The sequence below is a fragment of the Dromiciops gliroides genome, chromosome 4 (assembly GCF_019393635.1).
Source record: "Dromiciops gliroides isolate mDroGli1 chromosome 4, mDroGli1.pri, whole genome shotgun sequence".
NCBI lineage: Eukaryota > Metazoa > Chordata > Mammalia > Microbiotheria > Microbiotheriidae > Dromiciops > Dromiciops gliroides.
The window spans coordinates 349,556,292-349,571,392 of NC_057864.1; the positions used below are offsets into that span (position 1 = coordinate 349,556,292).

Below are 15,101 nucleotides of genomic sequence, written 5' to 3' on the forward strand. Positions count from 1 at the left end.
TGCTTGACAATATTGCTTAAGAACCTGTATACATTTCATACAAAAAAAAAGAAGATAAGCTAAACTACTTTTTCATTTTTAGAGCAAAAATGGAAGAGAATTTGTCAAGAGTTTTTGCCACCTTGGAGGAAGAAAACTTTCTTTTAAAAGAGACTGCAAAGGCATTTTAATACTAAGTAATATAGCATGATATATATAATAACTATACCAAAAATTTAAATGAAGAACCAATCTCCATGTATTTAATGTATTTATGAATGTGTGTGTATGTATGTATATGAGTATGAGTATATCTGAGGGAGCTAGGTAGCTCAGTGGATAGAACACTGGGCCTAGAATCAGGAAGACCTGAGTTCAAATCCAACCTTGAATACCTACTAGCTCTGTGATCCTGGGCAAGTCACTTCACCTCTGTTTTCCTTAATCCAGTGGAGAAGGAAATGGCAAACCACTCCAGTATCTTTGCCAAAATGACCCTGTGGACAGCATTGGCATGCTATGCTGTCAAGGAATTTGACATGACTAAACAACAACAACAATATGTATATCTACAATAATGGAAGAGTAGTATAGATATTATTGTACAAGCAGTATGGCATAATGGATAGAAAATTGGAGTTGGAAAGACTTGGGTTCAAATTCTACTTAAAATACTTAGCTATGTGACCCTAGGCAAGTCATTTAACCTGTCTCAGCTTCAATTCTTGTGTCTGTTAAATGATGATAATTATAGCACCTATCTTACAGGATTGTTGTGAAGAGCAAATGGGATGCTACAAACCTTTGCAAACCTTAAATTACTATATAAATATTAATTATTATTATCAATATAAGACCTCTTTCTAAGTGTGGTGTGTTTGAAGTCATTGTAGACTTCCCATCAAGTGATGATTCAGTGAGATTGCTTGACAAAATCTTGGGTTCTGAATGGAATTTAGAAAATATCTAGTCTGATCTTTATTGAATGTCTATGGCTATTTACATAACAATTAAAGTCCATTTTTTAAAAATGGCTGTTCTCCATAAAAGTCAAACCAACATCCATCAGTCATGCTTAGAAAGAGTAGGTTAGACATTGTAGTTCCTTCCTAAGACTCCAAATAAACTCAAAATGACTGCGAGCACACTAGCTACCATGAGGTATGATGGAAAGAAATAGCATGATTAAAAATCAGAAGACTTCGCTGGGCTTTGCCATGTGACTGTGAGCAAGTAATTTCACCTTTCTGAGACCATTGATCTTCATTTATAAAGCAGAGACAATAAGATTTGAACTACCTATCTTATCCAGTTGCTGTGCTTGGTAAAAGATTATGGTTTTATTGGGTTTTTATTATAACAGATTATTTTCCCAAATTTCACAAGTTATAAATTTCAAATCGACCAACTATGCCCAGAATACCGTGGCCAAAGAAACATTGTGGAATAACTCAGTTATATCTGACCTGCAGGTGTGAAACATGCCATTCAGGAATCCTTAGATCTGAGTCTTAATAAGGTGACAGTTTATACCTTGTCATTGTTGCTCAGAACATTTTTCAGTCTTGTCCAACTCTTCGTTATCCCATTTAGGTTTTTCTTGGATAAGATACTGGAGTGGTTTGCCATTTTCTTCTCCAGTTCATTTTACAGATGAGGAAACTGAGGCAAAGAGGGTTAAGTGACTTGCCTGGAGTCACAAAGCTAGTGTCTAAGACCAAACTTAAACACCTGAAGTGTCTTCCTGATTCCAGGCCTGGCACTCTTTCCATAACACCAAGCTACCCAATTTATACCTGCAAGCATTTAAACGCCAAGTCAAAGACAAAGATAGGAATTTAATTCCTACCAAAAGTTTCTTTACATCTACGTAAATAAAAGGCAGCCTTAACACATTTGAGGTAATTATCATAGAAGTATAAAAGTACTCCCAATATCTTCTAAGTTGAAAAATAAACGTATGCATAAAAGGTCACAAGTGATATTCCTCGCCTTCTGAATTTCAAACCAAAAGTTGATGAGGTCAGCATTAGCCAGAGGTCTCTAGTCTAATTGCAAACTGGTATTTCCCAGAATCATTATGTAAAATTTCCTTAGCATGCCAACTGTTTTAACAACCTCAAAGTTACTCTTGATATCTCTTCTGGGTGACAGGCAAGAACCTGAAAAGTGAATTTTCTCAGTCATTTCAGTATCTTGAGCTAGGAGACTGGCCTTAGACATGGATTTTATGTTTATAAAATAGGTGACCTTGAACACATATCTTTTCTTACTATAAGAATGAGTAATATAGAGTGAAAGCCATTCGTTCAGAAGTTTACTTTGATTTAAGGGAGTTTCAGGAATTTGAGACAGATGGGTGATTGCAATTTGATGGCAAATGATTCTGCAGGACCATTTAGCTTATAAGGTTCTCTCCAGGATACTGTGAACTTGGTATTTGAGAGCACTGTTTTTCTAATGAAGTCAATGGCTTCTGGTAGTGAAATAAAGACCAAAAGAAAAACAGTCACCTTGCATTTTATAACAGCACCAAAGTGGAGTTGGGGAGGGGGAGGAAGGGAAATCAATGTGTTCTGGATTGGACTTTCAATAGAAGATAAAAACTCATTTTCAAATTAAAAGCAGCCTAGTCTATCATCTTTGAAAACAGTTAAGTGAACAAGCTGCTTAGAAGCCTCCCTGCTGGGATCAACTTTACATCTTTATCATTCTGAGCATTCTACGTGATGGAAAAAGTCATCCCCTAATTCCAGCTCAATGAGATATCCGATGATGAATGGCACAACTCCAGTGGTATGCCCCATGTAAGATAATATTCAAATGTCACCACGGACATCCACCAGAAAGGTCATCTTCTTACAATAATCATCACCTATTAGACCATGTCTCTTTAGGTTCTGGATCCATTTACCTTAAAACAATGACTTTGACTCCACCACTTTACCTTACGGGGAGTTAGCAAAATTCATTGAGGGGGAAAGGGGTTAGGGAGGGCTTTAAGTTCATTTTCCTGAGCTCACTCCCTTGTACAACAGCCAAGGGCTGACTATGTGGGAGGCAGGTGACACCATGTGGTGGAACAAGGAATGTGTTTCTGATCATGAAGTATTAGTTTTTAAATCTTCTACTCTCACTCTTCAAGACACACACACACACACACACACACACACACACCCTTCCTTCATTTAGATGGAACATATTCATTTCTTATGCTGAGATGGTTTAGAATGAAATGGTGTAATAGGTCTTAAATGACAGCCAACTAGATTCCACATTTCCAACAAACATCCTCTGGACAGAGCACTGTTCTAAAGGTATAGTATAGATACATGACCGTACCTCGGAATGAGGGTTAGAGTAAGTCCATACCACAAGGATGCGTGTTCTTTACTTGATCTCACAGATGTGATAGACAGATCACTTCTGTTATCATTGGCTTTTTCCCACTGTACTCAATTTTTATTCCCCTCCAGTAACTTGGGAATTTCTGGCTAACCTGGAACTGCAGCATTGTGGGGAAACCTATCCAACTGGGCAGTAAGGCCACATTTATAAACAGAGCTAATGATCATTTACTTGCTGCCCAGTACAAACATCATGCTTTCCACAAGCAAAATGAAAAAGTTCTCGTTAAGCTCAGGCTTCACACAACAATCAATAATTAACTAAATAAATATAAGCATAAATCAGATACTTCAAAGTGTGAGACTAAAGGATGAAAATAGAAATCTACGGTAGAAAATGAAAACAATGTCAGTAATTTAACGCTACCACCCCCCCAAAAAAATTTAGTCTCCAAAGAGAAAGAGCTCCAAATAGTTCCCCCACCCCACAAAAGCAATTATTTCAGAGAATCTGAGTAATAGATTCTTGTGGTTATCAATATCACCTAACATGAACATGGATTTTAAACCTTCAACAAGAACTATGTTCTCTTTAAATTCCTATTTGATTTTTTTTGGGGGGGGAGAGATTAGTATCTGGGGTCAGAATTGCAATGCTTTAAAAATGGAAATGAATGATTTAGTGTGGGAAGGAAGCCAGACACTTAAGAGAAATTCATTTATCATGTGAGTAAATGCAGATCAGGTGCTGTATTGAAAAAAAATGCTGTCTCACCTTGAAAAGCAGAAAACAGCAAACAGCTGGGAGAACTTTCAGATTTTGACAAACACTATTGCATAATTAACCCCAGGGCATCTAAAACCCTAGAGTTTGTTCCAGATAAAATCAAGAAGATATCAATAATAGGAATATTGTAGTTATTTCAGTCATCTGGAGATACAGCAGGGCATAGTGGTTAAGGCACCGTACTTGGAATCTGGAAGTCTTGAGTTCAAATCCTAGTTCTCCCACTTGGCACTGAACAAATCACTTATCTCTCAGTTTTTGCATCTGTAATATGAGGATAATAGTGGCATCAACCTCACAAAATAGTTGTGAGAATCAAATATTATACAAATAAGTTTATATATTTATAAATTGTAGCTATGATACAATTATGTGTGTATATGTATAATATACATACATATATGTATCACAGCTACAATATATGTAGTACTTTAATGTTTACAAAGTGATATATATGTGTATATAAGTATAAATATGTATATTTGTAGATGAATCTATAAACATATTTCTATTTATGAGTGTATATGTATACAAGTATCACTCAGAAAATTTTAAAGTATTGCATGTTTTCTCAGTTACAATTAATTGTGCTCAGTTTCCTTATACATAAAATGGGGGAGTTGAATTTAATGGCCTATGGTCCCTTCTAACTCTAAATTTATGATCCTATGATCTTAATGATTGAATTGGATTGCTGACAATTTAAGATATCCTATCTACTTGGTCAGTAGCTAGGTGGCACAGTGAATAGAGTGCCAGGCCTGGAATCAGGAAGATATCTTCCTGAATTCAAATCTGGCCTCAGGAACTTGCCAGCTATATGACCCTGGCCAAGTCACTTACCCCTATTTGCCTCAGTTTCCTCATCTGTAAAATGAGCTGTAGAAGGAATTACAAACAACCCCAGTATCTTTGCCAAGAAAATCATATATGTGGTCATAAAGAGTCAGGTACAACTAAAATGACTGAAAAACAACAATAATATACTTGGTCATAACCTCCCTGAACCTCAGTTTTCTCACCTATAAAATTGGGATAACAATGCCTATCTAATGTGCCTAAAATAATTTCTGTGAGGTTCATTTTTGTTAATATATGTAAATTCAATGCAAGTTAACAAGCATTTATTAAGGACCTAAGTCTTCTTACTCCAAATCAAGCACTTTCCCCTTTTCTTTATTGTCTCCCAGGACAGTACAAAGGGCACACAAACAAGGAAACACTAAGTATATGCAAAGTAATACAAAAGAATTTCTTTTAAAATTTTATTGATATATTTTGTTTATATAACATTCATTTCCCAATATATCCCTCTGCTCTTACCACCCAATATATTTCCAATAACAATAAAAAGAGAGAAAAAGGCATTTCAACAAACTCAACCAACACGTGAATCAAGTCCAAAGGGTATTGTATTTCATCTCTCTAGTCCCCCACCTCTGCAAAGAAGGGAGGAATGTGCCCTTCCTATCTCTTCTTTGATGCTCAACTTATCATTATAATTATACAGCACTCCCAGAGCACTTTTGTTTTTGTTGTTGCTCTTTTCATTTATATTTTTGTAATTACTATCTACATTGTTTTGCTAGTTGTGTATATTTCACTTTGTATCAATTTATGTGTCTTCCCATGTCTAGCTACAGTCTTCATTCATTTACCACAATTTGTGGAGCTATTTCTGAATTAATGGAGAACTACTTTGTTTCCAGTTCTTTGGTACTACAAAATGTGCTGCTATAACACTTTTTTGTATCCAGGATATTTTCTTTTGTACCTTTGATCTTCTTGAGGTATATGCCTAAAAGTTACCTAGGTAACCTAAAGTTACAGAATAACCCTAGAAAGGATTAAAGACAGAGTATTTAATAACTCTAGTCTTATCATTAACTGACTCCAATGTCCAAGTTGACTATCCTGTTATTAATTTCATTCCAATACACCAGATATGTTGAAGTAGATCCTATTGTGACCACAGGATGTAAGGTTTATTTTGGAAGGTCTTGGTTGATGGCAAAACTGATGTAGCACTGAGTATAATTGATGCCCCAATTGTGGAAGTCAGGAAAGTTTTGTCTAAAATAAAGGATAAGATAATAAATTCATAAGAATGATTATAGGGGGCAGCTAGATGGCACAGTGGTTAAAGCGCTGGCCATGGATTCAGGAGTACCTGAGTTCAAATCCAGCCTCAGACACTTAACACTTACTAGCTGTGTGACCCTGGGCAAGTCACTTAACCCCCATTGCCCCGCGCAAAAAAAAAAAAAAAAGAATGATTATAGGATCTTTATAGGCTCATAGATTTAAAGGCTCATAGGCATTATGGGTTCATAGATTTAAAGAGGAATTCAAGTGACTTACCTAAGGGTCCACAAGAAGCAATTACCAAGACCAGAATTTTAACATACACTTTGACTCCAAATTCAGTTCTTACCACTATGTCAAGGAGCTCTCAAAAATAAAAACAAACACTTAGAAGCATTTGAGGAATTCAACAGTGAGGACAATGGCAAGACTTAAAATCAATTCATTAAATACACAGAAACTATTGGTAGTTAGCATGTTCTGAAAACATCTGTGACAAATATACAAAATGATTATGTGCTCTTAAAGCTAAAAAGATCTGGGTTCCAGCCCTGGAATAGAGCATTTGGTAGCTGCATGAGCCTGCACAAGACATACGATTTATCCTCTCTGAGCTTTAGTTGATTCTGAGGATGACACTTGCCCTTATAGGATATCTATGAGAGGATCAGATGAAATAGTGTGTGTGAACAGACTTTGTAACCATACAAGTTATACTTCATACTGATATAGAGAACAATTCAAAAAATACAGCATGATTATTCAAAATAATACATGATTCAAATAAATTATAATACTCTTAATTATACAGAAAATGTAACACAGTTATCTTTTTTTTTAAGTGGGGCAATTGGGGTTAAGTGACTTGCCCAGGGTCACACAGCTAGTAAGTGTTAAGTGTCTGAGGCCAGATTTGAACTCAGGTACTCCTGACTCCAGGGCTGGTGCTCTATCCACTGCGCCACCTAGCTGCCCCCACAATTATCTTTTACTAGATTACCAAAACATTTTACATAAGATATCCCTTCAGCAAGTAAGGAAATTGGGGTAGGGGAAGTCTCTAAATGATTTGCTATTTATTTAGTCAATTATAGATTTGGAGATTGAATACAAGTCTTGTTTCAGAATCCAAATTATGTTTTCTACCACATAGCATTGTATACAAAAGGGGGGGGTGTTGGAGAATGACATATATAGGTTACAGGACATGTGGTCAACCTGCATGAATCCTACAAGTAACCTCTCTAATATTAAGGAACTGGTATGACCATAGAATTTTAGAATTGGAAGGAAATTTAGAAGAGATTTAGTTCAATTCTCTTACAGTGTAGTATAGTGTAGCGTAGTATAGTACAGTGCAATGTAGTGTAGTAGATAGAACTTACAATTTGGATTCAGGGATAATTGGGTTTGAATCCTGCTTCAAATACTTCCCCAAGTGGGATTCTGGGCAAATCAAACTCTCTGAGCCTCAGTTTCCTCATTTAGGAAGTGGGAATATGAATAGGACCTTATTTAGAATGTATTCGTAAGAAACAAATGAGATAATATAAAGGTGGTTCAGTGGATAGAGCACTGGGCTTGGAATCAGGAAGACCCAAGTTCAAATCCAGCCTCAGAAACTTACTAGCTGTGTCACCTTTAGCAAGTCACTCAACCCTGTTTGCCTCAGTTTCCTCATCTGTAAAATAAGCTGGAGAAGAAATGGCATGCTACTTCATATCCTTGCCAAGAAAACTCCAAATTGGGTCACAATGAGTTGGATATGACTGAAATGACTTAAAAACAAAATATTTCCACCACAAGGAGTCCCCTAAATCATCTGGTAACATTCTTGATCTCTTGAAGTTGTGTAGATTATATGGGGAAAACATAGTCTATTAGTTAATCTTCACTCTCAAGTTCATATTCATCCTTGCTAGAGTTAGTTTCTCCAGAACTGTGGCTACTCATTTAATCATTGAACATGAAGTTCACATTTAGTCCTATTCTGATGCTTAATTTTGGGATAGAGGCTATGTCAGTGGAACACTACCTCTGGTTGTTTCTATCACATTGAAAATACTCCAAGGATAATTCTGGCAAAAATTTACATCTGCATTCTGAGGCTCAGCCTAGCAAAATATGGAAATGCTCATCAATAGAAGGATGGTCACTTAGTGATGAATTCTTTTGCCCTGACAATATAGCAAACAAAGAAAATTACAAAACTGAACCTCAGTCCTGTCCTTGTGGCTTCCCTTGATTCTTCACTAATGGTAAAGATGTGGGAGACACTAAAAACTAAGACACTTTTTAGAGAGGCTATACTCATTAATTTATCCCACATGATGCTGGGCATAAGGTGTGTATTTTTGCAGCAAACTTTACTATAACAATAACCAACCCAAAAGTTAAATAGCACTTTGCCACATTTTCCCTACTTTGTCTTTTCTCAGGCCAAAAAAAAAGTTTTAATTTCAAAAGATAAAATGGAGGTGTTGAAAATATTGATTGAGACAGACAGTTCAACTAGAAGCATAAAAAATTCAGAGGGAAATAATGTCCTCTCATCTAAGTATTCAAATTAGCCACCAGAGGGAGCTCATGTAACCTCAGAATTTATGTGTTTCCATATTTAGTTTCCTGTTCAACAGGTTTAAAATTAAGGAAGTCAGAGAAACATTATATTTTCAAATTCATTTCCAGCCAAAAAAATTCAGAAGATATTTAATGATTCTATAATAAATATGCATATATATGCATATGTGTATATATACATATATATATATACACACACACATACATGTATGTATATTCACAGAAGCATATACCTACCTTGCAAAGACCATTGGATCACAGATCCAGAGTTGGAAGGGACAGCAGAAGCCATCTAGTATATAATTCTCTTATTTTATAGATGAGGAAAGTGAGGTCTGGAAAAATTAAACTTGCTGAGAACCACACATGTTACACATAACATTTTTAAGCTGTAATTACCTTATTTTTTTTAATCCTCATTTTATTTGTTGCACTAAGTAGAGGACCCTAATTGACTCATTATCAATTCTTTCATTTGTTTTTCTTTTATGTGTCATTCTATTTAGAAAAGGAAAAGGCTTTTAAAAATCCTTTCCTACTTTTTCCCCCTTCTGTACTGTAGGTTATATTATACTGTGGTAGAAATGAAGATAGAAGAATCCTTAAGAGGTCCTAAAATGGAAAGAGCACTGAACCAGCAACAAAATGGGCTATATGGAAAACAAGTGTTCATTGTGCTTACAGAGCAGAAAATGCAGGGCACACAAGGCATTTACCAGGGCAGACACCCTTAAAGCTAAAAAGCAATTCATGAAATATGCAGAAATGACTGGCATAGGAAGGAGATAAGGAAGAAAGGAAGAAGAAAAATGAAAGAAAGAAGACAAGGTAGCAGAAAGGGACAAAAAATGAGAAATAATAGAGTGTCCCCATCAACTGTTACAGTTACCATTAAATAAAACTAACAGTAATACCACACCTATAAACAGGATTAATATCCAGTACAAACATCAATCATACTTCTCACCAGCAAACAATACATTGTGAGAATGAAGGAGACATCATACACACACACACACACACACACACACACACACAGAAAAGAGAATTATGGGAAACATGATGTTATTTCTGAGTCAATTAGTTCTACTACTCTGATAATAAAGGAGACTGTTACCTGGAAGAGGCTTCATGACTGGACTATAAGTCAAAATCTGCTTTTACCTTGGAGCAAACACTTGGGAGACAATGGCACCACTTCATTTCTCAGCATGGGGCTGGCTTCTGCCATGATAGTCCAATATAGAAACTGTCCATGAACACTTAAGCTACCAGGCGCCGCTTCTGTTGATAAAATGTTTAATGATATAGTAAAAACCAAATCATATTTCTCAAGTTTTTTCCTCTAAAACTATGTAGAAAATTGCCTTGCTTTATTGTAAATGTTGAATTTCAAATTGATATAATTTCACCATCATTTCAAGTTATGATTATTTTCAAATATGATGAGCATGTGAACTGCTAACCAAAAGAAGCAATTTCATGTCTATAAATAAAATATAAAAATAAATGTTATCAAATGTTGATATTAATTAAAACATTAATGTTATTCACATTAAATATTAAAATGTGTATAATTCATTCATAGAACAATCACAGTGTGCCAACTTCACCATGAAATTATTTTCCTAAAAATAGAGTTTAGGGCTTGTGTTTCCATGACTAAGCAAACTAGAAAAAAATTTCCAAAGTTGAATCATTTCAGAAGGATTATAAATTATATGACTTTAAGTTGATACCTCAAGTTACAGTCAGATAAAGCTACACACAGGATTATTAAAGTCCACATCATACAGCCTGCTTCATACTCTTCCCCAACAGAGAATAATCTACATTTAGAAATTCAATGTTGTAATTAGTTCTAAAAATGAAAAAATAATTTTAAAAATCCCCTTAATTTTCCAAAAAATTTCCCCCACAATCCCCTGCTGCCAAATAGTGTTTTCCAAAATGAAAGAAGGACAGCCCTGAAGATGGGGACAGTGGAATCTTTCTAAAGAACAGACATAGTTTGAATAAACTTAGCAGAATTATGTGGGTTAGGGATTGGGATTGGATCTATGATTTCATTGGTTTAAGGGATCCTCAGATGAGGAATTTGCCTCTGCTAATGTAAAGTGGAAACTTCTCCAACACTTAGTGTCTCAGAGAGTGGTCTAGAGATGGGGGCAGCTAGGTGGTGCAGTGGATAAAGCACTGGCCCTGTATTCAGGAGGACCTGAATTCAAATACGACCTCAGACACTTGACACTTACTAGCTGTGTGACCCTGGGCAAGTCACTTAACCCTCATTGCCCTGGGGGGAAAAAAGAGAATGATCTGGAGCCCTAAGAGGTTAAATGACTTGTCCAAAGTCAGAAAGCCAATATATAATTGTGGCAAGCCTTGAACCTGGGTTTTCTGGGCTTCAAGACCAGTTTCCTAGTCACTAAATCAAGCTATTTCTCAATGGAGCTGTATGATTTCATACAATTTGCTTGTGGTCATCTTGGTATTTTTATAGATCATGACAAACACTTAAAGAATTCTGTATTGTATATTTTTGTAAGGGAAAGAAAATGGGATCTATAATGTATGTAGGATAATCCTTATGTGACAACTCCCTCCACTGATGCCAGGAACTCTACTGCAAGTTACAGTTTTTGAGAGTTACCCATGGCAGTGAGAGGGTAAATGACTTGCCAAGGGTCACACAGTTTGTCAAAGGCAGAACTTGAATCCATGTTTTCCTGACTCTAAGACAAGGTCCTCTATCTACCACCCCAGATCACCTCTTGATTAAGATTTTTATTTTATCAATAACTCTGGGCTTTGATTAAGGCAACCTAGGTACTGTGTTATAGTGGCAAATGCTTAACAACTAGCTCTTCCTCACTGCCCCCCCCAAAAAGTAAATAAAATGTGCACATGGCACACATTTACATGTATTATAAATTATTAACATCTTCTCCATCACTTTGCTTAGAGAAATCAAAAAAAACAATAAACCTAGTTCTGACTTGTGGCATTTGCCAATTCCAAATTGTAAATGTATATTCACACTGAAAATTGTTCAGCTATGTCCAGCACCCCACTGCCTAGGGACAAATACTGGCTCTGATACTCGCTAGCTGCATACTGTAATTTCACTTCTCTGTTTTTCCTCTCTGTGAAATGGGTTCAATTATACATGAGTAAACTACCTCCCGGGGTTGTTTTGAACAAAGGGTCTTGTAAACCTTAAAGCATCACATAATTGTGAGTTAGTACCATGAAGATTAGGGTAACTTTGAAGCATTCACATCCTTCCAGATCCATGGCTCACATATCAATCCTTCTGAGAAAGCATATCTGCGACTTCTTTGGGTTAGAGGTATCAATAGTCATAGCTCCATTTAACTCAGGTTCAGTACCACAGCTAGAGCACTAGTTTTCCTCTTTCTGAGGGGAGATGGTTCTATCCTGCAGAATATGGTGTAGCATGTCATTTACAATATTGTAGTAGAAAATTGGGCATCCCATTGCAGAGGCTTCTGTCCAATACAAGCGACTACCAAAACAACAACAATAAAATGTAAGACTCGTCCAGATTAAATTTTATTTGAAGGGGCAGCCCTGGATTCAGGAGGACCCGAGTTCAAATCTGGCCTCAGACACTTGACACTTACTAGCTGTGTGACCCTGCGTAAATCACTTAACCCCAACTGCCTCACCAAAAAAAATAATAATAATAATAATTTACTTGAAGGCAGAAATGCATCACTTCAAATGTAATTTTGCCAAGTAGGGAAAATCTTAAACAACTCCTAATTAGTAATGGAGATTTGAGACAAATTTTCTTCTCTGGTAAAAGTGTTGTCATCGTCGTCATTGTTGAGTTGTTTCAGTTTTCTTGGCAAAAGTACTAAAGTGGTTTGCCATTTCCTTCTCTAGCTGATTTTACAGATGACAAACTGAGGCAAATAGGGTTAAAGTTACTTACCCAGGGTCATACAGCTAGTATCTGAGGCTGGACTTGAACTCAGGTCCTCAACACCAAGTCCAGCTAGTATCTAAATCTGGATTTGAACTCAGGCTCTCTTGACTCCAGGTCTTCACTGCACGGTAAGCCTAATATTATCAGAGTATATTATAGGCATTCCCTAGGAAAGCATTTTCAACTAAAGCTCTGAATGTTAAAGACCCCAATCACTGTGCAAGATGGCTTTTGAATTGTTTTTAACATCACAAACACAACTTTTAATCCTCCCTTCGCAGTTTTCTTACACTTTATTCTAGTATTCAGTGACACTGCTTCTTGTTGTTTTCACAAATGCCATTCTACCTTCTTGTCTTTTAATTAGCTGTCCCCCAAGCTTAAAATACTATCTCTCCTAGCCTCCACCTCTGGTTTCCTTGACTTCTTTGGCTTCCTTCTGCAGTGGATAGAACACTGGCCCTGAGGTTGGAAAGACCTGAGTTCAAATCCCATCTCAGAAACTTACTAGCTGTGTGACCCTGGGCAAGTCACTTAACCCAAATGCCTTAAAACATCCAGAGCCATCTCCAGTAGCCCTGATATATATCATGCCACTGGACCCAGATAGCTCTGGAGGAGAAATGTTGGTGACCTTGCACAGCCTTCCTCCCTTAAATCCAATTCAGTGCAAATCATGACATCCCCCTCCTGAAGTTATAGTCCTCTTTGAGAAAGAGGGATAAACAACAACAACAACTACTACTACTATTACCACCACCACCACCACCACCACTACCACCACTACTACTACTTGCCTTTTTGCAAGAGGCCTGTCCCACCCTCTTTCTAGCCCCAACCTCCCATGACCAATGCTTTCTCTCTGAGATTTACCTCCCATCTACATTGAATATAGGCTTGTGTGTATGTAGCTGTTCACATATTGTCTCCCCCCTTAGAGTGTGAACTTCCTGAAGGCATTGACCCATGTTTGCCTTTCTTTATACCCTTAGCACTTATTACAATGCCTGGCACATAGTATGTACTTAATCTTATTGACTGATTGTCTAATCAAAACCAAGGTAACCTCTTCTGAGTGTTTGACATCCCCTTACTGGATCATCAGCTTCTTGAGGTCAGAGACCATAATTTAACTAAATTTTGCATCAACAGCCCCCAGGCCCCCAAAACCTAACAGAGTTCATTGTACACAGACTTTGATTTAATATTAATGAATTTAAATTTGTAGATTACGCAGAAAAAATAATTATGTCCATTTCATATTCTTGGTAATTTGTTCCTCACTTCCTGAAAGAGTATTTTACTTCAATTCAGTTGGACAAACATACTTGAGTCTAGGTCTCTGATTCCAATCCAGCATCCTTCTCAGCACAGCACACTGCAATATCTTTCTTAATTCATGTGGAGACAAATCTGATGCTCTAAATATTTGTGAGAAGAAACACTGCTTCTTTAGAACATAAACAATTATGACATGATTCACATACCTCAAGAGGACATGCAGAAAAGAATAGTACTATTGAATGCTAGGTATTAGGCTATGTGCTCAACACTCTGGGGTACTTGATCTTGTATTAGAAATCAATGCCAAATATTTGCATTTCCAGTTCTCATTTAAAATCAAAATAGAGGTTCTTTGAAATTCAGTCAATTGTAATGGTGCTATCAAAGACCAGTGCATTGGGGGGCAGCTAGGTGGCACAGTGGATAAAGCACCAGCCCTAGATTTAGGAGGACCTGAGTTCAAATCTGGTCTCAGACACTTGAGACTTACTAGTTGTGTGACCCTGGGCAAGTCACTTAACCCTCATTGCCCCATGAAACAAACAAACAAAGAGACCAGTACATCCTTGAGAATCTTAACAAGAGAGAAAATACAGACAAAAAATCATTGTCACTCCCTTTCCAAATCAGAGATAGCTATCTTTTATCTCTAGCAGCATCATTTGTACTTCTCCCAAACCTTTCTGATCTCCCAACTTAATAGTTGATTTGATTTACTTAACTTTAAATATCAAGACCAATTAAGTGTGCATAACAACTGTTTAAATAAGTTAATTTTGCCCTATAAGATGTCCATTACACCTCATCAGTTATTTCTTCTTTGTCTCCTTCAGCTTTCTTGGTTTGTCCAGTAATCCCTAAAGATTTGTGCGGACTTGGTTTTTTCCTTTTACATAGCCCTTGTCAGCAGAGTTTTGCTTCTGTTCTTCTCTGTATGCATCTTTATAAAATTAAGCAATCATACCAAAACAAAACCCTTAAGTGAACATTTAGAAAATAAAAATCATAATGGCTGGTGTTGCTTTTGTCATGGCTAGAGCCTGATATATAGAAACTACACATTTTATTAAGTGTTTAAGGAATT

General features: G+C 36.6%; 1 protein-coding gene across 1 annotated transcript in view; it reads right to left on the reverse strand.

Annotated features, from left to right (window-relative positions):
- ROS1 (ROS proto-oncogene 1, receptor tyrosine kinase) overlaps nucleotides 1-15,101 on the reverse strand; it is a 140,589-nt gene that overhangs the window by 49,197 nt on the left and 76,291 nt on the right. Inside the window, 6 exon segments of the mRNA XM_044003473.1 lie at nucleotides 1,908-2,141; nucleotides 2,253-2,357; nucleotides 2,360-2,455; nucleotides 9,896-10,046; nucleotides 12,028-12,307; nucleotides 14,062-14,183. Coding sequence (XP_043859408.1) covers nucleotides 1,908-2,141; nucleotides 2,253-2,357; nucleotides 2,360-2,455; nucleotides 9,896-10,046; nucleotides 12,028-12,307; nucleotides 14,062-14,183 — 988 coding nt within the window.